Here is a 27,129-nt window from a genome sequence, read left to right as displayed (position 1 = left end):
TTTGTATTATGGAACTGGAAGGTTTTGTTCTCAAAACGACGCAATTTTCTCATTTTGTGCAGCAGCCATACGATCTTGTTTTCCTGCCTGTGTATAGTAATTACACTGACGGAAGTAAAGATTAAGTTGCACAACTCTTCCACGCCGATTCAGTCTTTTAGTTCCCCCAAACATCTTCCCCAACAACACCTTCGTTAGAGTAGAACATGAAGTTGGTTCTGCTTTCTCTAATAGAATAATAATAGAATAATAATAATCCTGCTGACAAACAAACCAAACCGAAAACACAACCTCCGTGGCGGAGATAATAACAGTTTATGTCCCTTGCTCTGTTATGTTATTGTTAAAGTCAGATAATACAAGTCCTGTACAATGTGTCAACTATTTTATATGTAATTCTGCTATTCTATATGTAATTGTATATTGCAAAAACACAAAAAACAATCCAATCACAAATACTTTTACTGCAGCTTTATATTTCTTGACTACAGTAACAATGAATTACATCTGAGTAAACTTTAACAGGAATAATGGGAGCGACTGCACTGTTTCACTTTTGATCTTCACCTCTGCCTCCATCCTCAATTAGAGCTCTGCTGTTGGCCTCTAAGTGCAGCCCAGAAAGCTTTCGCCACAATTATTGTGGTCTTAAAATGTCAACTTCCCACTTTGTTGGCAGTAAAAAAAAAAAAAAAAAAGAATAGACAAAATGAGGTCTTCCAGAGATACAGTATGACGTGTCTTAATCCACCTGTGTGTACTTAATGTGTGCTGCATATGAAAATCACAAATGACAAATCAGATTATTCCTTATCTGTTTATTATAGTGACATATTCCCACACTTGCTGTTTCTCCCAACAGGGAGTCACTGCAACATTAGAGATCTTACAAAACAAATCAAAATGGACTTAAACATTAACATCTGGTTTTACATTCAATTAAAAAGAAAAGGAAAATGGACTTGAATTTTACATCTGGATTCACTAAAATATCAGTCAAGGCTTTATTGCGGCACGCTGGACTCGAGGAGGTGTTCATGAGTTTGACTGAAGCTACGTCATCACCGATCTTGCTTTTCTTCATACTCCTACTTTATCCGGATGGGTGGCTGAATGTAGATCAGACAGCATACATTTGGGAGTTGGATGGATTTTTAAAATGTGTTTTATCTATCTTTGTTCACAGTGTTTTGTCTCTTTAATTAAGAGCTGAGAAACAGCTTAAATTTGGATGTATTCCTTCTTAAACTGCAATCCAAAACAGTGATATCATTTTATCCCTTCAAGTGCCTTAATCCACTTTTTTCATATTAAAACTACTGATGTAGTAGTTTTTTTACTACGTCATCCATCCGCAGTTTAGGTCAAATATACAACAATATTACAGTAGATTTTTTAACCATTGTGCACCTTTTTATTTTTTACAGCAAACCTGTCAAAATTGCAAAACTATCTGTCAAAAGCTACAATATTGGGCTGGGAATGTGCAACAGTGCAAAAAAGCCAGATTTTTCCAGTGGAGACACAGCCTTAATGCCTTTCTCTCCCTGCTCAAGTCTCTCACCTGTAAGTAAATACATCCACTGTCCTAATGAGGAGGAGAAAAGGGTGTCTGGGAAAGTGTCGCTCCCACAGACGTCATGAGGAGAAGAGCTACTCCTTATATGCTTATCATGTTCTGAGCTGTACAGCTGCCTAACTACAGTAGAACCTGGAATATAAAAAAAAAATATGTCCGAAATGATGATAATGACACAAACTCCCAACTTTAACAGTGTAAACCAAGTGCTGCAAGATGGTTTAACAGCTCAAAGCCATTGACATTTATTATAATGACCCCTTCAAAAAAAAGAGGGAAGTATCAAAGATCTATGTACAGGAAGTAAAAGAATCACTTAAAGGGAATGTTAAATTAATTCTGACAGTTTTTGGCTGATCTTAGAGCTCATGCCAATAAAATGAAAGATCCAAATTGAAGAGAAATGAAACGAGGGCGAAAGAGTTTAAGTGAGAACGAGGGCAGCTGGGGAAAGTTACACTCTCTGAAACTCAAAGAGGATAGGAATAAAACCATTGAACCCTACCTGTTTTAATTGTTTATGCTTTGGAGATTAGTACTCGTTCTATTCATCCTACCTACCTCTCTCTCTCTCACATCTATCAGCATCCTGAAATGTCTTTGGTTTTGTTGCGCCGTTGGAAGCGTGTGTCAGTGGGGTCAAAACCTTGCTCATTGGCTCCAAACAGAGCCCAGCTGGGCGTCTTGGCCATGTAGTCCAAGGCTGAGAAGCCCTGCTGTCCCCCACTCTCCTCATGAGCCTGGACCAGCTCCTGGAAACGCTCGTAGTCGATCCACGTCCACCACTCGCCATCCACCTTGAACTGAAAGCACACACAGAGAAGAAACATTATAAACAAGTCTTAAACGTTTGTGACATAACGCTTCTTTTAGTAAGTGTCATTCGGTTTTTGTCATGACAAGTTGTGGTTAGGGTTAGAGTTAGTGTTAGGGGTCATGTGTCATCACCATTTTATTTATTTGGTTATTTGTTTGTTTATTAAGATAGCATCTACCTTCCACTCCAAGCACTCCTGCAATTAAACTCCGTGCCTTCTCTTTTCTGGTGTTGCTGCTTAAAAAAAAGATCTGCGATGTCTATTCAGTCCCTCCAGGATTTCGCAATGTCGCGATCGCGCCAATCCACGTGACTTCAACCAAACACCGCGAATTTGGTGCGACTCGCAATTTTGACCAATCACCACAACTTTTCCGCAAATTTGACCAATAACCTGAACTTTCCCACGACTTCAACCAATCCCAGCAGTGCCACGTGCACTCTGAGAGCCAATGACCAAGCGGGAGTGAGAACGGGTTGATCATTTCCTTGTTTGTGATATGAAGACGAGACGTGTGTGACTCGAACATCTCATACTTACCAACAAAATGTACAGCGAACGACCGTGCAAAACATTTCAGACCATCCTGCCAACCTGTATACATTTTAACATCAATGTACGCTGTAACGATTTAAAAGACGCTGAAGTTGCTGCCGTTTCCATCCTGGCTGAAATCCTGGCTCTCTGCAGCGGGTGGGGCTGCTGCTCCGTTCCCCCTGCGACTGGCGCACACCCACCCACACACACACACACACCCACCCCCACACACACACGGTGGATGCAGGAAAAACCGGAGCTGAGACGACACAATGACCTAAATTGAGGACAGCTGCGCTCGTTATTGTAAGTGCAATGATAAGTTAGTCCAATAAGAAATGTTACTTTATCAAACCGTATGAATGTGTGTCCCAGGCCAGGACAGGAAATGAACTAACAATGTAAAGATCAATAAGCCACTGACAATGACAGATATGTTCAAATTTAATGCATTCATAAATTATTATTTTCTGTCTTAAATCCACCAGCCATTTTCATATTATACCAACATTTGCAGCATCCTGAGCCTTTTTGGTAAGGTTACTAGGAAAACTCAGCCCAGAGTAATTTTATTCTCCCCAAAACAAGTTTCCTTTTTATTTTTAAGATAAGAACTACACAAAAAAATTGCAACTTTTTTTGCAACTTCCTCCGTCTCCTGCAACTTCATTGCAACAAACATAGAAAAGACATCCCAACTTTTATCAAAATTTTTTACAAAAGTTCCCACGAAATCAGGCATTTTGGGCCGCAACAATCTCAAAAAAAGGCCGCGAAATCCTGGAGGGACTGTGTATCGTCGTCCGTGTTGTAGAGGAGACGTATACAACATTGGGGTGTGTGTTTTGGTATATTGACTGGATACTCTCGCTGTTTCACTTCCTGCTGTCCGAACGGCTCCCGTGAAAATAGACCTGGCGAGTATCTTTAGCAGAGCGGAGAGCTGCTTCACTCACGCTTCTGGGACGCGCTGCGTCTGGTGGAATATCAAGCATTGACTTGAATGGCCGTGATTGTAGACGCGTGAAAATAAATAAAGAACCCAACAAAAACATTTTCTTTTTTTAAAACCAAAATCAATCCAACTGGAGTAGATGGAAAGATCGCACTGCTGGTTCTATTCTTCAATTGGCCTTTGTTACAACCAAAAGTTATTTCAGCACAGAATAATACAAAATAAAAAAAATCCTTTATTTAAAAATAATTTAAAACATATCCACCTGTTACCATGTCGCACATTGTCTTCTTATAGCAAATACACCATTCCCTCCATCTAATTTCATCAAATAATCTGTTGTGGCATGATGGGGAAATAAGATCTCTAAAACTGTATTCGAAACATTGTGATCATTTTGCAGCATGAAATTTAGATAATTTATTTTGGCAAACATTTAAAGACCTGCACATATACATATGTAAAGAAACAAAGCTAATAAAAAACAGCAACCTTATATACACACACACACACACACACACACACACACACACACACACTTATACAACCATTTAAATGGAAGCCATATGCTCAGATACAGAGAGAGAAATAAGTGGGCAACCACACTCAAAAAGAAAAGTGTGAATTTAAAGATGTGACAGTGATTATAGAGTGTCTCCCTTCACACCTGCCACTTGCGGTTAGCTTATTGCCTTTTTTAAATGGTTGCAGGTTCACCAATTCCACCTCCTTCTCACATTTCTCCATTTATCAATCAATGCTTCTTGCTCCTTCACCAAAGTCGCTATCCATCTTTCTAAAGAAAAAAGAGAGAGAAATAAATGTGGCAGTGGGCGAGGAGCCGGAAAAAAAAGTGTGTGTTAGTTTGTGAGAGGCACACTAACTACCAGAGAGAGAGAGACAGATAGAACAGCTTGAATGTTTCATTGAGGGAAAAGCCTCTAACATCACTCTGCCTCTCTAACCCTGGTTGTTTTCTCAAACCAGCAAACGAGTGTGACCTCTACTTTCCCAGCATGCAACAGTGCTCCCCAGTTGATACAATACCATGTTTCCCTTGTTGTCTGCAAATATGGGAAAGACTGAGAAGAAACAGAGAGCAAGCAAAGTAGGTATTACAACCTTTCCTCTGACGTTTGGTGGCGTTTATGGCAGCAGAGTCTGATCTTTAAAATGGTCCTTCATGACTTTAACTCACTGGTGGGTTTTGTTTTGAAAAGCTGCGACTGGATGCAAAATGGTGCTAAGCTGTCACAGGGGATGACTGCTGTGCTTTTAGGTCTCAGCATTTAGAATTTAAGAGCTCTTTCAGGTTCAGGGCTGCTTTGGCCAGACCCCTATGTATGCGCTGTGGCTTGCTTATTTAAAACTGTCAGACACAAACAGCTTCTACAACTGTAATTAACACAAAATAGCAATAGCAAATGTACTCATGAAGGACTAACATTTATTTGCCAAGTTAAAGATTTTCCTGCTGGAGATGACGACCCACTGAAGGAGTCATGGCAATAAGCATTTGAGTGTTAGCCTTTAGATGCCTTTTACATGCCTCAGCCATTACAGAAAAGCTACCCAATGCATTGCTAATGAGGCCTGAGAAATGGGGAGAAGATGAAAGCAGCGCCTATTGGGAGCTAATGTTTCTGGTAATGAGAAGGGATGATATTTGTTCAGCCGGCATCTTGGCAAACAATTTCAGTCTCTAAGCAACAAAGCAAGGCTGATGAGCTGCCTAGGATGAGAACAAGACCTGCCTGTTGGTTTTACTAACAGCGTCTTTGCTGAGGATCACTGAGGACAGCTTTGTTCACTGAGCACCACAGGAGGTGCCTTCATGTATGTGCACATGCCAATGAGCTAGCACGCACATGCTTGCACGCACATATACACACACACACATCACATCTTATCTCTTTCTACCATGGTATCTGCTCTGTAAATGAGATTTCCCGTGCTCTCTCTAGAGACAAGAAAATAGGAAGAAATCTATTCACATATAATCACACACACACACACACGCACGCACGCACGCACGCACGCACACACACACACACACACTCATATCAGGTGGTCTTGAGATCTGGTGACTGAGGCCATTTGAGTAGAAGAGTGAACTCATTGTCAATGTTCAAGAAACCAGTCTGAGATGATTTTAACTTTGTGACATGACGCGTTATCCTGCTTAAAGTAGCCATTAACAGACGGGTACACTGTGGTCATAAAGGGACAGACATGGTCAGCAACAATACTCAGGTAGGCCGTGACGATTGAACAATGATTAATTGGTACATGGCCCACAGTTTGCCTTGAAAATATCCCCCACGCTACTACATTACCACCACCAGCCTGAAACATTGACACAAGGTAGGATGGATCCATGCTTTTATTCAAATTCTAACCCAACCCTCTGAATGTTGCGGCAGGAATGAAGACTCATCAGACGAGGCAATGTTTTTCTGAACCTCTATTATCCCATTTTGGAGAGCCCATGCCAAATGTAGCTTCAGTTTCCTGTTCTTAGCTGACAGGAGTGGAACGTGGTGTTATCTTCTGCTGCTGTAGCCCATCTTTTTCAAGATTCGATGGGTTGTGCGTTCAAAAATGACCTTCTGCATACCTCGGTTGTATCGAGGGGTTATTTGAGTTACTGTTGCCTATCAGGTTGAACCAGTCTGGCCATTGTCCGCTGACCTCTGCTATCAATGAGGCATTTTTGCCCAGAGAACTGCTGCTCACTGGATATTTTATTTTTTGTTGGTCCAATTTATGTAAACCCTAGAGATGGTTCTGCGTGACAATCCCAGTAGATCAGCAGTTTCTGAAATACTCAAACCAGGCCGTCTTCCCCATTCTGATGCTTAGTTTGAACTTCAGCAGATCGTCTTGACCATTTCTACATGCCTAAATGCATTGAGTTGCTGCCACATAATTGGCTGATTAGATATTTGGTTTAACAAGCAGTTGAACAGTTTTGTTCTGTTTAGTGATGGCCCTGTCTGTGTGCAATGTTGTCGGCCTAAAAAGAGAATTTTTTTCAGCCAATCAACTTGAACAACCTTTGAATGGCAACCCAATGTATGTCTTCTTCCTATCTATAAGCAGGGGTACATATTTTGTATTGCACACTGGCTTTCTGAAACAAGCCACACACAAAAAAAAACATCCGCCGAGGAAATAAATGCTGCCTTCGTGCCATGTTGTACAAACGAGCAGCCGAGTGTGAAAAACCTTTAACGTATACCACCTAGTTGTAATTACAAGTCAGGGGAGAATTTCTGACAGCTACAACTTCTCCCACTTGGTGAAAAGACCAACAGAACTCAGCAAAGTGGTGACAAAATGGCTCCCAAAACCAACCAACATAGGCAGCGATTACGTCTAAATCAAATCCAATCCCAACACTAATACAAATGTTTCAACCAACTGGGAAGGAGCTATACACATGTATCTGGTTCCACTTGTCAACAAACCACTATAAATAATGTAACATGCTAAAAACAGCACATTTAGGCTGGTGTGACTATGAAGTAACAATGGCAATCATCTTGAAATAATGCATGTACACTCATATTTTGCTATAACGAGAGGTACTCCTGTTTTTTACTGACATGGCATGAATGTGCAAAAGTGCAGATAATAGTTATCACGCTTGTTGAGTGTAGCACTTTTACAAACTTTAAAAACTTAGTGTCATGATTTGACAGCTAGGAGAGCATTGCTGATGTATATTTAAAGACATTGTTCCTTATAGTAATAAGAAATATTAATTAATCTGACAGGATGTTTGACTGTAAAAAGTGTTAATTATCTCTGGGAGGTGAGTGACTGTGTTGTTTTAATTACAGCATCCCCTGAGAGAAATGGGATTCAGATGAAGAGAAGAGCATGGATGTGAGCCAGGGATCATATCTCCAACCTGCCCTGGGAACGCCTCGGGATCCCCCAGTCGGAGCTGGTTAATGTGGCTCGGGAAAGGGAAGTTTGGGGTCCACTGCTGGAGCTGCTACCCCCGCGACCCAACCCTGGATAAGCGGACGAAGATGGATGGATGGATGGAAGAGCATGGAGAATAAGAGGAATGAAAGATCGGAGAGGAGAGGGAGAGACGAAAGAGGGGAGATGAAAGACAGAAAAGGCTTGCAGAGAAAGTAGAACGAGGGGTGAGAGAGGTAGAGAAATGCCTATCAATGGGAAGATCCCAGGGGTTGAAAAGGAACTAATGATGATGATGTGTCAGGTCAGGGAGGATGCATCGGCGCGCGCGCACACACACACACACACACACACACACACACACACACACACACACACACACATCTGATGTCTTTTAAAGGACTACATCAAATGGTGATATCATCCAACTGGAACTAGACGATCTGAGAACTGTACATTAAGCATGCAGACACACACATATTATACAGTACACTCAAAATGAGACCGATGTGCTTTCCTGTGATGCATTTTAAACTCTGCTAGGAGGACTTCATATTCTGGTTTCTCTTCCTGCTGAGACTGTGCTGCACAAAGACATTCAGGACACTGAGGACACTTAACAGAAAAACTTCTTCATTTGCAGGAGGAATCCAGTTCCCAAACTCTGCTGGATTATTGATGACTGACCAAAAAATGAAAAGTTAGTAAGTCAACATAAGTTGTCGAACTAAAAAAAGAAAGTCTTCAGTATCTGTGTTAGCCAGTTAGGATGAACAAAATCTAAAGATAATAATGGGTCAATTTTATTTATTATTGTTTTCTTTAAGTTTATGCTTATGTTTTTATATATATAATAATTTTGTTTTACAATAATAACATTGATACACTCTCCCTGACAATTTTACAAATGAGTGTGTACTTCACACAACTGCATTCATACTGCAATTCAACTTATGGATATAGAAACATATATACACACAGAGTGTGTGTGTGGGGGGAGGGGGGGAAGCAAAATTGGAGGTACAGTGTGTATGTTTGAAACTAAAACTCCTCTGCTCTGTTTTTTTTCTTGAAAAAAAAAGCTAATTAATTGAGGTAAAGCAGTTGCACAAACAACCTATGGTTATATTTGTGTTGGTGAGAGAATGATAGAGAGATGAAAAAAAGAGACTGAAGAGGATCTCAGGGGTGTGTGTGTGTGTGTGTGTGTGTGTGTGTGTGTGTGTGTGTGTGTGTGTGTGTGTGTGTGTGTGTTTACCAAGAAGTTAATGGTAGTGATAATAATCTTTGTTTGAGTTTATATACGGGCCTGCATATCAGTTTATCTGTGTAACAAGAACTACATTCCTAAATTTCATTTAAAAATAAACACCTTACCCTCTAGAACGTGAGTGCATAACTCTTTACAACTAAGCCATCGGCTCAATGAGGCTGTACTGAATGCTAAAGTCGGCATGCTAACCTACTGATAATGACAATGTGAACGTGTTGATGTTTGGTTTAGCATGTTAACTTTTGCTGATTAGCATAAAACACAAAGAACAGCCGAGGCTGATGAGAATGCCATTTGTTTTGCAGGCATTAGACAAATTAAAACTCTGAAATTATGTTGGTGATGCTAGATGAAAAGTCAGACGATAACAAAATGAATACAATTCATCCTGGGGGACATGAACGTGTGTACCGGATGTCATGGCAATCCATTCACTAGTTGAGACACTTCACTTGCCGCCTAACCTAGCCATCCCCGAGCCACGGCTAAAAAACACATTACCTTTAATAAAAGTTCATCACAAATCTTGAGAAATACTATGTGTACAGCATACTGTTTCCATCAAGAACCAAATTCATTCAAGCCTGCATTAAAAATCACAAGGAGCCGTGCACTATAATCTTCAAACTCATAAAAGGTGATTTGTTTAAATTTTGTGTTGTACTGTACACATTTTCAGTTTCCACATTTTTAGACTTAAGTTTTTGTAGAGGCAATATGCATATGGTCAATCAATTTTTCCAACCTGCAACATATTTATTTAATAAAATATCAGTTAATTTTTTTAGTAGTTACTTTGTTACATAGCGCTCGAAAAAGAAAAAAAAAGGGTAAAACCTGCAAATTCATAAGATGTGTGCTGCCAACATCCTGTTTGAACTAGATCTTGAAATACAGAAGCAGGATTGTACGGAACTGTGGTTTCTGACTCTGGGTTTCTCAGAGAAGTAGTTTGCAGCATTTTACATGAAAACATAAAATAAGCATTTCACTGTGTAGTAGAAAACTTGTGGAATAAACAATATGTGCCTTCCTTCTCTCCTGTTATCCCTTTTAGGCATTGGGAGCCTGGAAAGAGCCTACAGACACCACAGAGGTAAATAAATCTGTAAGTAGTCCCATCAATACAAAGCTACAGTAAATAAAAACAACAAAGGAGGATTTGGCTTCTGGCTGCTTAAATAAACGATTACACATCGTGCACAATGTTTCTGTGTGTGTGATGGAGAAGTCCAGGGGCCTGTTGCACAAAAGTAGAATGAAGAAATCCAGGATAACTGAAAAAGCGCAGTTTGACTTAGTGTGATCTGCTCATCGCGGCTTAATCGGTTGCATGTTTGCCGAGCCAGGATGAGAAGGTGAAGCTATGTCAAGCCAGGTGTAGATAGCTGGGATAAGTGTACGTTCACGGCTTTCTTAAATAGACCTCGGTATCGATCACAGATTTACTGATGCAGAAATGGAGAAGATGCGTGCGGCATATCTTTAACCCGCTGAGCAGCAGCTTCTAATGGACAATTACGAGGAGGTGAAACATATAATATGCAAAAAGGGAAATACGGCTGTTGTTATCAGACAGAGAAAAAAAGCCCAACAGACAATAGCGGACCAACTGAATGCGTAAGGATTTAAAAAGATCTACTTACTAGTCCCTCCACATTTTTACAAAGTTGTACACTGTGTTTTAATTGCTTTTAAAATGCTTGTTTTATGTGTTGGTTGTATTGCTGTATCTGTTTTTATGTGCTAAATGTGCTGGTTTTACTGTAAAGTGTCTTTGAGAAGCCTGTAAAGCACTATATAAATAAAATGTTTTATCATTTAGCCTACTTTGCCTTGAAAGTGAGCAGAGGTAATTAATGTTCCTCGGGAAATTTACCCTAAGGACTAGGCTTAATTTCAAACCCGTATTCACAATGCGAGAATATGTTGCAACTATATGCACAAATCTCTATAAGCTATGTCTAATTCTAAATATCTTTCTAAGTAATTAATGTTCATACAGAACAAACATGACTGGACAAAAACTATAAAAAGAAGTAAGTGACTTCAAAACACACTGTAAGCATATCTGTAAAACAATATAGCCTATTATTCAGGGTTTTTTCTCACTCCCAGATGCGTGACAGCACCAAAATAAAAAGATTAAGAAGCTTTGTGGCATTCCAACATATTCCCACTCCCAACTCGTAAAACACGGACGTTTGGTCAGGTGCCATTGTCGTCGTTATTGACGCTAAAAGTCTCCTTTAGAGTCCGCTGCACGGTGTGGGAGGATCCCCCTGCCACCCCCCGCCTCTCCACGTTGCACGGGGCAAATTTCAAATTTCAGGCTTAATCCCTTATCCTGGTTTTGTGCAACAGGCCCCAGGTGCCTAGTTGGCTGGCTTGAATTTCTACCCTGTCAGAGAGAGCCAAGATGGCAATTAATCACCCTTCATTAATTATTAACCGACAGTTGCTTAGGCAGTACCCAGTTGAGCCTCTGTCAGAATAAACCACTCTGGTGGTTGCATATTTGGAAAAGGAAGGCAGGGAAGATACAAAATTATATAAATAATAAAACAAGACTGAATCAAAACACCAATTTAAAAACAAGGAACCTGCAGTGAGTTTCTGAGCTGTCTAAAAAGCTACTTTGAAAGAAAATGGAGATGAAGGATGTGTGTTTTTGTGTCTGAAAAGAACTGCTGCGGAATCACAACAGATGCAAAGCGGATCACATTATTCATTATTATGTGTGAAGAGATGATTATGCAGTATCCACTGTCTGGGTCCACTGATAACTTAGAAATGCTAATAAGCAAAAACAGCAGTATAGCCAGTATCTGCACCTACAGTAGTACTGTAAATGTCCAGCAGATTGTTGCACCTGCACATGTATATGTCAGCAAATTAGAGTGCACAGTCTACACTGTAACTGTAAACTTTCTTTTTAAATTTGTTGTGCTGTGCGTTATCTGGCTCACATTGACTATGAGAGGGTAAAGAGACCACTAGCATATATATATATATATATATATATATATATATATATATATATATATATATATATGTTAGGAAGTATAAATGTATCCTTCTATGACCAATAATGATTTCTTGTGGATGACTTAATAATTTAGCCAAATTAAATAAAAGCAGGATAAACACACAAAGAAAATAATCCAGTGCAAAGTATTATTCCTTTAGAGTTTGTCTCATAATATTAAACACAAAATACTGTGTATTACTTGCAAGCTACATTAATTACATCAAATGCTTAAGCCTTTTAAATGCTAAATGCTTAAACATCAGGGCTGCAATTAACAATTATTTTCATTATTGATGAATTGTGCTGATTTTTTCTCCCTTCATCATTGGGTCTATAAAATGTGATAAATAGTATAAAATAAATGCCCATCACTATGTCTAATAAGACATCTTCGACTTACTAGCATAAAGTAATAAGCAATTTAGAAAGTATTCACATTTGAGAAGTGAAATTATACTAACTATCCCATCACATGTTTGACCTATTTCCGTTTTAAGCAGTAGCTCAAATTTGAGGGCTCACTATGTTTTTTTTGTTCAGGCTGCAGATATGGCACGTTGAGTTATGTATGACCCTCTGAAGCAGAGTTCTTACCTTGGTGTGTGCCATGAGCAAACAGTTGGAGTGCTCGTGTTCGCAGGCGATCTCATACTGAGGCAACATGTCAGCCAGCTGCTGGACGAAGGCGACCACTTCCTGGTGCCAGGGAACATTAGCCATGGTCAGACTGCTGGCAGAGCTTTCCCCACAGTACGTCACTCCCTGCACACACATAGGCACACGATCAGAAACCAAGCACAGAAACCACCTTGAGTAATAGAAACGTACTACAAAGTGACTCAGTCATTGTTCAAATTTTGTGACACCTCTTTGGTGGTCGACAACAGCTCACACTGAAATGGTTAGGCATGGTGATTATTTGGGCTGCAATCTGACGTAACCTGTCATAAATAATTATAGAAGCCTAAAAACAGTCCAGAAACGAGGAATATTGTACTGCAGCATGACGATGATGAATGGTTGACAGATTATGAGACAAAATGTAAGATTTTATAATAATAAGACGTTTTTTTTGTCTGCGACTTTCAAGACACCCAAGGACACCAACTTATTTTGCCAATTAAAATCATCAGATGGATAAAGTAATGAAATAAAAAGAGCTACCTCAACTTGGTCTGTAGTGTATCATTGACAAAAAGGCTTCATACACAGCAACAACTGCTGATCACCAGAAAGACTTGGGAGCTGACATTTATTTTCCCATTCAGCAGGTGTGAGAAATGGAGTAAGAAGTGGAAAACCATCTGGCCTTGGCCAAAAAATTCAATCAAAACAGCAGGCTGGATGCTGAGTGTTTTCTGATCAATAGTGGCAAATCTGTGCGGTGGTTACAAGTGATGAGGAGGGAGAAGGACTGAGAGGAGAACAACAGCTCCCTATGGCAGAGACAAACTATTGACGTGTTGGACTGAGAGCAGAAAGGCGCGAGGGAGCCATGAACAGAGTCTTTGAGGCTATTTGTATGAACTGAAGGAATCCGCAGCAGGGCCCCAACCAGTACCTTCCAATAAAAGACCTACATCAGCAGGACTGGTCGCTACATTTATTCATCTGGGCTATAACATTGATTCAAGAGTATTCAGACTTTTAAGTTTCAGTCCCTAAAAAATGTATGGGTCAAATCGTTTAGGAGATTTAACCCGGAAGGACCTTTGTGTTAATAAATCACTCTCATTGGCGAAACTCTTAAATTGCACACCAAATATATTGTAGCAGATACAACTGATTTAGAATCTGCAGAAGTTGTATGCATTTCATTTTCAGTATTTATGTGAGCATCAGAATTGAATTAGCCTCCCAGTCTCCTAAACCTGGAAGGACAAAAAAGGGAGGGAGAAAGAGAGCAGAACAGCACGGAGGGAGAGGAAAGGCAATAATTATGAGGCAAATGTGGGCTGAGGACATACACCTTTTTTTGGAATAAAAGCACTATATAACACCAGAAAGAGGTTCTTACAGATGCATCACAGCAGTAGCCCTTTTTCCAATTGTATTTTTGTCTTGAAATAGTTCAGTGATGAGAGAGACAGTAAGGTTAAGGTAACAGTGAGAGGGATGACATGCAGCAGGCATGTACCTTTACAAAAACACAGCATACTTTTGAACAAAAAGTGCAGGAAAAACCAAGAATGTAGAGTATACCATACAACTGTGTGCTGGAGAAATGTCTCCACAAACCAAGGTGTTGGATGATGGTCATATCCAAACTAGCAGTGTGAAAAGAAGTTTTTAAGAAGTATACTGAACTGTCTATATGTGTGTTTCTGCTCTATGCAACAATACTATGATGTGAACCTGTAGACCAGGCAGTCATCTTTTAACTGCAGTGTCAGTCATACACATGAGTACGTTTAGTTTAGAATTCATAGTTACACTGTGCTATCACATCCCTTTGGTGCAAACATGCCAAATATAAATCAGTCAAAGTTGTGTTATTCATTTCAACATGTGAACAAACAAATATCAACCACTTAGTCATGCACAGACAAACGGATACACAGAGAGACATGCTGCCATCTTGGAGGCAGGGGAGATCTTACCTGAGGATATAAGCCCCATTAGCCAGAATTATTTGCATAACTTTGATAAATAATCAGGCAGTTGTATTTCTACTGGACAGAGAAAATCATAACTGGACAGAGATGATTTACAGTGCAGTTTTTCATCTTTGAAGATTTAAAATTAAGTATAAATGTAAAATGATCTTCGTTAACATTAGTGGTGCTAAATTATGAAAATCTCAATTGATCAAAACCATACAGGTTAAAGAAGGTTGAATTCTGTTTTATTTTTTTAGTTGTCTTTGCATATTTACCTACATTCATCTTTTTTTATTAGTTTAGACAGCTACATAAGGTGATAAAAAGCCCTCCCTCAGCAATATTCTTCTGACTTCTGCAAATAATCTCTAGGACTCTAAAAACTCTATGAAATTGTCATACCCAGGGAAGATTGAATACCAGATGTTTCACTATTTCACAGGAGCAAGACATCAAAACTCCACCAATCTGATGGCTGAGGCCAGTGTCCTAAATCCAATAAAATGTATACCAATGAAAGACATGGTTTGTCTTAGGAAACAAAAATACTTCTCACTTTAAGTTTTTCCTCTCAAGCAAACTACACAAGAAACATTCTAACAACTCAACTCTTTCTACCATTGGTCTAGCTATTTCGAGAGTGCCATTCACATCAATTTGAGCCTGTCCCCTCAGCAGCCATAGGGGATCTCTGCCTAAAGTTGTGAACTGGAGCCATTTCTTCAGTAATTTAACCACATATATCTTGTAGGGCTGCTTGCGAATTCACGGCAACCAGAAAACTTAAACAGAAAGTGAACCGTATCTTTAGAGGTTGAGAGAGAGAGAGAGAGAGGAAGCGTGCTGCTGGGGGGCAAGACAGGACAGGGGCGGTGGACCGAATTGATGAGGGACCTTGGTGTTATCAGCCTTGCCTGGAGGCACGCTGAATAAAGATCAACTATCCAGGACTCGGTATAAATCACCAGGAATGGACCAGTCATGAGGATAGAGCAATAGGAGGAGATGGGAAAAGATATTTGAGATATATGGAGGGAACGAATGAAATGTATCATTGAGGAAGTTATGAGGGTGTGGGAGAGACGGAGGGAAAAAGTAAGAGGCCTTCGCCTGTTCACAAATAATCTTTCGCCTTTAATGGAAATCATGAATGCTGATCCTCAAGGCCCCCCTCCCTGTGTGCAACATATAGCTGTGTGTGTTTGGTCAAATGTATCTCTGTACATTTATGCCCTTGCCCAATCCCTTCTCTCTCCCTCTCTTTTAGTAATCCATTTCCTGCCTGGGCGAGCGAGGGACCAGTGGCAGATAAGTGGTATTGATGCAACACCGAGATAATAAATCACACTTGGACAACAATTGGACAGTGGGCAGTAAATTGAGCAGCATGTGTTGCACCTCATAGGATGATGGACTAATAACTAATGGGTCAGTAACAAAGGTCCTGCAGTGGACACACACACACACACACACACACACACACACACACACCCCCATGCAATACATCATATTTACAGATCCAAAGTTGTGATGACAGAAAAAGTGATTTATAATTCCTGATTGTAAAAGTCTCTCCCAGGATGAAAATGACTACATCTACAGGGCGGGAGGGCTCACTGAAGAGTTTAATGTGAAAATGTAAATGGGCCTTCGCAGTCAACAGACCTCAGCCCACTTCAACACCTATGGGAGATTTTGGAACATACTGTGGACCACCATCACCAAAACGAAAATGGGGGAAGAGTTCCAGATACTTGAAGAACTTATGGCAAAGAGCACTGACGATCTTCTGGTGTCTTATTGTAGCCTAACACCTTACTACGACACTTTATGTTGGTTTTTACTTTTATTTGTCACCGATCTGTCTATTAGAGATAGGAGGAAAACATCCACTCAACAGCAAATGGTTCCAATGCCAAGAAAACACCTCACACACTGTTTTGTCAATGTCAATGTCCGTGTTGCACTCATAAAGATCTAATCTGAACAGATTTCGGTCATTCAAACAACTCTGGATTGTAGTTTGAAACTTTTACAGCAAACTTAATGAAATGCCTGGTGTAATTTGGTCGAGTGCATTAGTAACGTTACAGTTAATAAATACGGGCACAGAGAGAACGAGAACTGAAGGCTCGGTGCTCGGCACGGGAAGCCACAAGCAGCGTGCTACTACTAACGTAAGCCTGACTCTGAGCCCAAAGTGAATTGTTGACGCTGTGACATGCATGCGCCGCGCAACTTCCCCCAGGGGGAGGGGCTGGAGGCCGCTGGTCTGTGTGCACTATAAAAAAAATCATCGTTGATTGGAAAAGAAATGTCATTCAGTTTTTATCTATCTGGGCAGGGTGCCCAAGTAGAACATACGTATCGGAAACACTGCTTTTATTTTCGCACCAAATAATTATTTTAATTATTTGCTTTCTGGCCATGGGCATTAAGCTTGCTTTCATCTTTAAATTAATCATAGATTAAAACCCAGCAGATAGACAGTAAATAAAATAAAAGAAAGCCTCCAATTGTGCATTGAGGGGATTTCGGAATAGTTTTCAAAGTCTTACTTTACAAACATCTTTTCCCCCCTTCTACTTTAATTACTGAGCTTATATGTCTCTAATATCCTACCTGTCTTACAAAATGTTTTTCCTCTAGAGTCCCTAGCCTAAAGACTAAAAATGTCAGTGAATTTGCATCTGGAATAATCCAAAGTTGTATTCTAAAAAGCTTAAATACCTACCTATCTGAGGTCTATTTTTATAACTGTGCCTTTTTCAAGTTGCTAAATGTATTGTTTAACGTGTCCGATCATGGTTATATCACTCTTGTGTGTATCTGAAGCACTTTGTTACTCTCATTATATAGTATACTGTATATAAATATATACAAAATATAGAAAAGTCCACATTATTATTAAAACCTTTCCACAGACCTGATGCTAATGGGCTGGGCTCCCATCAGTCAGGGCTAATTTGAGAGCTGGTGATATGATAGAGCATTTCCCTCCATCATCCTGCCACCAGTCCATCCTGGGACGCACTAATTACTGAGCTCAGGATGCTGCAGTCGATAGCTTGCCTGAAGCTCAGCAGCCAGAGGGGTTCATCTGTTCAGTGGAGGACGGCAGGAGGAAGGGAAGCAGGAGCGAAGAGAGAGACAGAGGTTAGGAAGTCATTTAGAGATGAAAGACAAGAGAGAGATGAGAAAAGAGAGGGAGAGTTCACCCTGACAGTGACCCTTTACCTGTTGCCAGTGAGACCGGTTCAATAATTGATTGTCCGGATTAGAGGAGTTTTTTTCTGTGATTTTCACTCCTCTGAAGGTCAGACTTTGAGGAAGTGAAACACTTTATAAAGTTGGGGAAATGAATCATCAACTGTAGACCAGGGTTTTAGACAATGCCAGGTCAAAGGGGGGTATGAAATATAAAAATTAAATACATTGCCACAACCACGACCAACTGATATGTGAGGGAGTAGCGCTGAAAGTAATGTTGTTAATGTGATGATATGTCAATTATTTTTAAGACTAATCTATCGTTTGGTCTATGGAATGCCAGAAAATGGTGAAAATGTTAAGTTGCCAAACCAACAGTGTTGTTTTGTCTAACAGTCCAAACCCCAGAGACATTCCCTTTACAATGATGTAAAAACAAGGAAGCAGCAAACCTTCACATTGGAAGGTGGAACCAGAGAATGTTCAGTACTGATGAATTAATTGTAATTTATTGATTATCATAATTGTCGTTAAATCTATTGGTTGACAACAGAGGTGTCTATGTGACGTTCATAGAGTTGTTTTTTTATGTGTGTGTGCTTGGTATCCATCTTCTTATCCTCCAGAGCATGACAAAAAATGTCAAGAATTGATGTGTTCTGCTCTCTTTGTGTGATGAAAGGAAGCAGTGGATGAACAAAGTAGAAAATGTGAGTAGAGCTTAATATATTACCATCTCAGTGTGTGCGTGCTCATCACACAGCCACATTTGATGGGTATCTCTGATTATCTGTCCAATCCAATGCTCCCCGCTGTCTTGTTAGTGTTGTGCTCTCTCTGATATAATGAAATACCATGTAGTGGTGGATCAATACACACTCCTACAAGAAATCTTTAATAGAAAAGCAAACCAAGTCTCAGGGGACAACTTAGATTCAGAAGTGTGTGTGTTTTTTTTCTCACCCATCAGCAGCACATCATAAACCCCATGATGAAGCCATGACGTCCTTGAAGCAAGTTGTTGATTAGTAAGTAGCAATAAAAACGCAGTGTGAGTAGACACGATTAGTTTAATGTAGAGGAAAGGAAGAGAGGAGATAGATGGGGATCCTTTAATTGTCATACAGCTGGTCAAATTCATTTTTGCACAGATGGCAAAAAAAATTGCCTTGACATTTACCAAACATGACAAATTTGAGTGCAAGAGCAGATTTGAACACAATGAACAGAATTGAAAGAGGGAAAAAGATACAGGAAGATGAGTTGGGCATGGGTGCGTCACAACACAGCAGGATTCCCCATAAACACTTTGTTAGGGGGAAAAACCACATGCTTCGACTGGCGACTTAAGGAACCCCTCATTACAGCACCGGATACCACGTCTCATTACTTTAAGTGGGAAACCAGTATAATGCTGCAGTTTTCTGACAGCGCTGAATGTTTATAGTGTTTTTGTAGTAAAAGTTATATCGATGTTAGTTTGAATGAAGCTGTCCGTCTCCGTTTGCACTGTGAGCAACTGTTTGATGCGTTTGGTTTGTGCACCTGGTGGCCACACTTTTGTTATGAAATCAGCCAAATGAAGGATGCATTTATATTGTCATAGAAATGTACAAATCCTCCAACTGGGTTGTTTTAAATACACTAAATATATTGAAATGTGTCAGCTGCATGTGGGGCTGCATTACAAATACATAGTGATTTGTAATCATAGGATAAATGTGTCAGATTTTGTTATTCAAGTGCAAAAATAATGATTAACTTTGCAATGTAAAGCAATCCTTAAAAACATGTACTGTACAGAAATACCTACAGTACGTGTACCATGCACGTCTAAATGTTCACCAATTAATTAAAATTATAAAACAACTGAAGAAAACTCCACCCTGATTTGTTTTTAAATGTTTTATCAGTGTGAACTCTGAGCTCAAGTGGGCTTCACTAGCTTGTGGTGAATGTGTTTTATCTTCCATGGTCTGTATTTTCTGTATACAGTGCTGCAATGTTGGCTAACTGATAATCTGCAGATGCTGAGTGCTAAAGTGTCTAGTGTGAACAGTTTAATCAATAGGCTGCTCAAGGCTACAACAGTATTACTTTCTACTATACGCCTGCACCTTTTCAACAAAATAAGTTGGGTCATAAGTGATTCTGGTGTGTGTGGTGGGCTCTTATTTCTGCACCAGCAGCACCAAATTGCAACAACAAAGGAGATCTTGGCATTTCAGATGCAGATGTCAAGGATGTGCACCGAGACAGCAAAACAGACGCATTTCTAGACTTAATTTACTCAGTGTGTGGGCCAGCAGGCACAACTAGTTGCTAAAGACTGTGATAGTTTGAGGAAAATTATTGATGCCTTATGCCTAGGGTTGGGTATCGTTTGGGTTTTTTTCCGATACCGGTGCTAAAACGATACTTTTAAAATGGTGCCGGTGCCCAAAACGATACTTTTAAAAAGATTTAAAAAAAAAAAAAAAAATTATATATTTAAAAAAGAAAAAAGGAGCACAAAACGACAGCCTGTGACATTTAAGAATGGCTTGTTTATTGCTAAGGCCATATGGTCAAAATTAAATGATGTATTAAAAATGTAATAACAATAACTTATAACAATAACTTATTTCACCAGAAAACTGCTGGCAAACGACAAAAACAACCAAGATGGAAAAAGGGCATTTTACAATAACTTTGAATGCACCACGAGGCTGGCGAGGCGAGTTTCAAGTGACGCACCGTCTCTGTGTTGTTTTTCCGACAACGGCAGCTGCGGACTGTTACGTCCCGGTGTTGGAATCCTCTACAGCGAAATACAGTCACACCGGTTAACGTTAGCTGTCAGTATTTTAACTGTGTTTAATCCAGCTACTAGCTAACGGTAGGCTAACGTTACCTGCTGCCAAGTGTATTATGTTAACTAGCGTTAGATGCAGCAATGCTTCTGTTGCCTGTAACGTCCGTTTCGGAGCATCAGAGGGCAGTGCTGGCATTTCAGTAGCACCGAAATGAGGCACCGAAATCCGCGTTACTATTCGGTCCGGTAGATACCGGTTGTTAAGGCACCGGTGCCGAATAAGCACCGGGTTTCGGTACCCAACCCTACTTATGCCCTAAAGGGGCCGAAGAACATAAGTAATTAAGTATGGTCCAACATATAAGATTGTACTAGTATACAGATGGGTGATCAGGAAAAAGCTGAAAATGTAAATAAGTGGAGATGCATAATAAATGCAAACGCTTTCATACCTGGCACAAGGGAATGGTTTGATCAGTCTGAAAACGAAGATATATACTAGAGATGCACCGATTACAACTTTCTAGGCCGATTCCGATTTCTCATTGAGTTTGAACTGCCAATACCGATTTCATATTTTCTAACCACTTTAAGGCACACACAAATATTTATTTTCTATCTTTTCTTTAATAGAACATTTTATATTTGCATAGAACATTTTTTGAACAGATACTCTCTATAAAATGGAACTATATAAATTACTCCTGGTGTGGGAAATTCACTGCATTTCGCTGTCTTTGTACTCTGCACAATGACAATAAAGTTTAATCTAATAAAATAAAATCACGGTTACCTCGGAACAATCCAGCAAATAGACGGTACCCTAGAGTGCTGTTACCTGAAACAGATGATTTAACGTCACCACTCATTTTACACACAGTTTAGCAACAAAACTAAATGCTGAGGGAAGATTACTACGTTTTTAATGTTGGTTTTGAGTGGTATGCATCCCCACTAACCTGGAAAGCGTTTTAAACAGTAACGTTAATACAGCGTGTTGGAATACACACAGCGTCTCCTGCAGCGGGGCATCAGAGACAGAGGGACCGTCACCGCAGCGTTCGCTAACATTAGCTTCTCGTCTCATCTGGGGTCTGATAAACAGTAAATTCATCAAAGTCAGTGTGCCCAAAGCTATTTTCCAATAAACTGTAGCTGTGAGTGCGGTTTTCTTGTTCCAGTTGTTCAGCCTCAGAGGGGAGAGAGAGCAGCTGACCGTTAGCCTGAGCACACTGCTCTGCAGAGTCGTGTATAATTACGACTTTATGACATTTCATAAACGCCCGAGTGCATTTGACCGGCATAAAATCGGCATATATCAGACCGACCTGCCGGTCTCCGGTCATGGCCGGTCACGTGAAAATCGGCCAATTCCGGTCAATCAGTGCATCTCTAATAAATACACTATGATTGTCACAATCACCAGATCTCAATCTGACTGAACTCTTATGGAACATTTTTGGACTGCTGTGTTAGACAGAGTTCTCCACGACAATAATCAAAACACCAAATGAAGAATGCCTTCCATCTTGACGCAGTTTTTTTCTTTAATTTGTCACTGATCTGTATCTGAGATAAGATAATGTACACTGATGTATCATTTGTACTCTTACTGCTCACCCTCGTTGCTCTCTGTTAAGGTGTCTTTGAGTAAGACACTTAACACGAAATTCTCCTCTTTGCTACAAGACTCCTCTTTGCTACAAGACAGGGTTTGTACTGGCAGTTCCCAGGTGTGATTCTGTGTAACTGTGAGCAGCAGGCTGCTGAAAAAGACCATTCAGCTCAGTAAACCTAGCCTGGAAAAATGAAGGTTAAAGAAAGTAATAACTGCAATAGTTGGGAGCAGTGGAGACTGGCCACTGATGGAACTCTAGTGCAGCAATGAGATGTGCTCTGGATTATGAATGAAAGGATTTGGGGAGGTATTCCCATCATGTGGTGGCTCCATGTGGAAATAGGCGCTTCATGAATGCTAACTTTGTCAATGGGAAATATCACCTGTTCTTTTGCCTTTATAGCGAGACGTTTAGGATGAGGGACGCATGTAATTGGACACATAAGGGAATGGATGAGGCGTGTCTCGGTGTGTGTATTTATGTGTGGGGGGAGGCAGGATGAGGCCTGACAAATGAGCAGATCACCTGTTCAAACCAATTAGCTTTCACCTCTGCAGTGGAATGAAAATAGAATACATCTGAATCTTAACTTTAGTTAGTTTCAAAAGGTCAGGGCTCTCTCTTATCTCTGCTATCTGAGGTAGAGACAATTCATTGTGCTGTCCTGATTTTTTATTTAAGTCTAGACACTGTTTAAAAGGAACAGAGGATAAACTGCACCAAATGGCAATTTCAGGTACAGTTTTTTTTTCTGAGGCAGACTACATCATCAAAACAAAGAACAAAAGTTCTTAGTTTGACTATTTTCCCATGAGTGCAGTGTTTTATCCTCAAAGGCAAAATAAACTAAAGGGGGAAGTAAAGTATACTACATGCAATAATAAAGAACGGCATCCCAAACAACATCCCAAGGGTTACAAAGTGCTTTAAAAAGAATAAAGGAAAGTCCACATATCAACAGACGTAGCAGCTACAGTATGTAAAAAAAATGCACTGCTGAGTCCCTTAATGTCCACAGTCCATTTAGACAAGCTCATCATAATTGAAAAGAAAAGCATGTTGGACCCGCCACAAACAAATTAATAATCATACTAAAGCATGACGACAGCTGTGGCATAGAATAGATAAAAATAATGAAATGATAATGCAGCAGTCACACCAGGCAGAGAAGCAACACTGCTTATTATCTTTCAGACAGGAAGCAACTACACATACAGGTGCTTAAATGAGATTTAGGGCGTTTTTGGAGAATCTATCTAATGCTACACAACTGACAAATAAACTGAAGAAATGCATGTGTGAGGTGAAAATACAATAACATGACGTAAACAAAGTGCCACTGGACAAAGCGTCCAATGGGAAATATAATAAAAAATATTTAATGTTAAAACAACCTATTAAATTATGAACTTAAAGGAAAATTGGTCATGGATTGAGTCAGTAGCGAGAAATATGAAAATAATCGGTGTTGCCTGCACCGAGTTATGCTCCTGCTACACTTCGCACCCAGGCAGCTGAAACGGGGAAGGTTTTAAACGTGCTTTTAGCCTCTTAACATGTTCGAGATGTCATTACAAGTGCTTAGCCATGTGAACTGATTCCTTCCAAGTGAACACAGTGAATATGACTGCAGTAGATGTGAAAGAAATGCATACAAGTTGTGTTAATTCAGCCAGTGCACATACCTCTGTTTAGTTCTGGTGTTCTGGTGAAGTCCACACAAGTCTATGGTCCAACTCAAACAATCCAATATTCCCAAACTTATTTTTTCCACCAAAAAACGATGGTCACGAATTGCTGTGGTTATGTCCGCCGAAATGACCGGCAGCTCACGGTGCTCTGTACCCAGCGCCCAGTCACCTATTCTGGGGTAACTAGATCACCAACTACCGCTGACCTGACGGAGCACCACGACCGGCAGCTCGCGGAGCTCTGTATGGGTGAAACAATGTCCGTTATCTGGGGACCCGTCCAGACCAGGCTGTATGAGATCCCACTCCTTATAGCACAGGCTTTCTTCCTCGGTGGTCATTGTCACGGCAATTCGTGACCATCATTTTTTGGTGAAAAAAATAAGTTTTGGAATATTGGATTGTATGAGTTCGACAATCGATTTGTGTGGACTTCACCGGAACACCAGAACTAAACAGAGGTATGTGCACTAGGGTTGGGTACCGAAACCCAGTTCCTACGCAAACGCAAAAGTATTCAGACTGGATTAGAACACAAATTTCGGTTCTGACTGAAATATTTTCCCTCTGTCGCGGTGGACAGCGGCAGATTCTTTTTTTCCTTTCTCCCTTTTCCGCTCGCGGTGTGAAGCGCGTGTCCGCGCTATTCTCGGACACGCACTCTTCAATCACTGCTGATAGACGGCTTTTTGTACACGCTCCGAAACGGACATAAAAATATCACACTTTCTCTGTAGTCTACCGTTGGCTAGCTATCGTAAATGTAGGCTACTTTTAAAATGGCATATTTTCCCTCTAGGCTCACCAAAACGGACGTAAAAGCATATTAACCATTCACTGCACGTGATCACTAGTAAACATATTACACTTGCTCTACACTCCTACCTGTGTGTCCAGGCCTCTTGGACACCATCTGAGAGAGTTTTCTCCTGTGCAGGACATGCCATTAGTCAGGAGAGGTGTCGTATCTTGCCAGAGAAGGCAAATATGGTCATTTTTCTGCAAAAGAACTGCTAAAGTTTGAAGCTCGTTGGCATACCAACTCAACAATTTATTTTGTTGTTACTTGTTAATAGTGTAACTGTTATTTGTTAAATTATTGTAGTTGTGGGTTAGGTGACTTAGGTTTACTTATTATATATTTAAGTACTTTAAAACGTTAATATATTGTTAAATTTAAATAATTTTCAATAATAAAAATAAAAAAAAGCCATAAAAGAGCCTTTCTTTGATGTCATTTTTCAGTTTTTCAAGAATCGGTTAGGAATCGGAATCGTTTTAAAAGTACCGGTTCGGCATCGGAATCGTAAAAATCCAAACCTAATGTGCACTGGCTGAATTAACACAACTATTATGCATTTCTTTCACATCTACTGCAGTCATATTCACGGTGTTCACGCGGAAGGAATCAGTTCACATGGCTAGGCACTTGTAATGACATCTCGAACATGTTAAGAGGCTAAAAGCACGTTTAAAACCTTCCCCGTTTCAGCTGCCTGGGTGCGAACTATAGCAGGAGCATAACTCGGTGCAGGCAACACCAATTATTTTTATTTTTCTCGCTACTGACTCACTCCGTGACCACAAACAACATAGCTACGTGTTGAAAACGACCAGAATTCTCCTTTAAGCTAATATTTAAGAACTTGAAGAGTTTAAATGGTCACAAATGGTAATTTTTCACTTAGATAGATAGTCTTTATTGTCATTCAACTGTACATACAGAGTGCACATATGAACGAAATGTTGTTCCACTGGCTCATAAATACTGTATTTTCACTTAAAACAAAGTTTGAAAATAAATACATACAAATGCTACAGTGTTATATTTAAATATGACATTAAAAAAAATAAAAAAGTAGTTTGAAAGCAGCATTAATATTGTTATTGCACAAATTGAATGGCAGCATATAAAAACTGTTATTGCACGTTAAGTCTTTTGTGATGTTTTTGAGCCACCGGTGACTATAATGCCACTTTATGGTACTTTGGTCAACCAGGTCAGTTCAAATTTCAGTGTTACTGTCAAAGCCTCTCACTATTATTTACGATAACTTAAACTGTGTTGATAATGACTGTGGATTACTAGCTGAGAGAAGGTCTTTTGTTATGCAGGTGCTGCCATGGATGCATTCCGTTTTGCACTTGTTTCCCTATTTTCATACATCATATTGGGCATGCAGCTTGCTTGCACAACTGTAAAGTAATCTCCCAAAACCTTTTCAAATCTTAAAGAGGAAATGGCAGGTTATGAGGTTTTGAGTATAACCAAGACACTGTGCTGCAAAGACTTGAGAGAGATTAAGCCCCCCCAAAAGTTGAATATGATAATGCGTTATAAACTCTCAAGGGGAAAATTAATCAGACTATTAGAACAAAATAAGTAAAAGGAAGCTCAGCCTAAAATAATCTCGGTGAATTAGGCGTTCTTAAATTCTGCTGACGATGATTCTGACACTTACAGGCAAGAAGAGAGATGGCTGGATCTACTACTGCTGCTGCTCCAGCTGTAACTACTACTGCCCCTGTTATGACTGGGATCATACCTTGATGTAATGCACTGAATAACCGACACCGACTCAGGTTGGTTGTCACTATGACAACCATAGCTCAGACTGCCACCAGGTGCCCCTTCCAATACTATTAATACCATGTCTGCCAAATGTGACATGGTCGACATGGTCCACAGCCCATCATTCCATTGAATTATGACACATCTGTATGGACACACATTCTGACTACAGAAATCCTGCAGGGTGTGTTAGCACAACCGCAGTGTTGGTATTTTGCACAGATTAGCGGTAGATCCACACATCCAGCACCACATTGGCTCTGCTGCAACAAAGCTGAATATTCATGTTTTAATTTATTTGATAAAAAGGGGGAAAAGCAACTAAGTTATCAAGTTAGCTCTGCCTCTCACAGTCACAAACCGTTCACCAACCAAGGCACCCAGAAACTCTCATACTCACACGCATAAAACAGACCATTTACTGACAACGTCAATAATTCAGTGCACACAAAATGACCCTGAAGTTCTTAAATAATACAAGCTTTAAATAACTGTAACACTATTTAATAGGATATGT

General features: G+C 40.0%; 1 protein-coding gene across 2 annotated transcripts in view; it reads right to left on the bottom strand.

Annotated features, from left to right (window-relative positions):
- Positions 1-803: 803 nt before the first annotated feature.
- tyw1 (tRNA-yW synthesizing protein 1 homolog (S. cerevisiae)) overlaps positions 804-27,129 on the bottom strand; it is a 70,176-nt gene continuing 43,850 nt past the window's right edge. For both annotated transcript variants that reach the window (XM_078246958.1, XM_078246959.1), the window contains 2 exons: positions 12,721-12,888; positions 804-2,382 (listed from right to left, as the gene is read on the bottom strand). In XM_078246958.1, coding sequence (XP_078103084.1) covers positions 2,161-2,382; positions 12,721-12,888 — 390 coding nt within the window. In that variant the 3' untranslated portion in view covers positions 804-2,160. The remainder of the gene's footprint in view (positions 2,383-12,720; positions 12,889-27,129) is intronic.

The sequence above is a fragment of the Sander vitreus genome, chromosome 3, assembly GCF_031162955.1.
Source record: "Sander vitreus isolate 19-12246 chromosome 3, sanVit1, whole genome shotgun sequence".
Lineage (NCBI taxonomy): Eukaryota > Metazoa > Chordata > Actinopteri > Perciformes > Percidae > Sander > Sander vitreus.
Note: the sequence above shows the minus strand (reverse complement) of the source record. Positions and strands in the feature narration are given on the sequence as shown.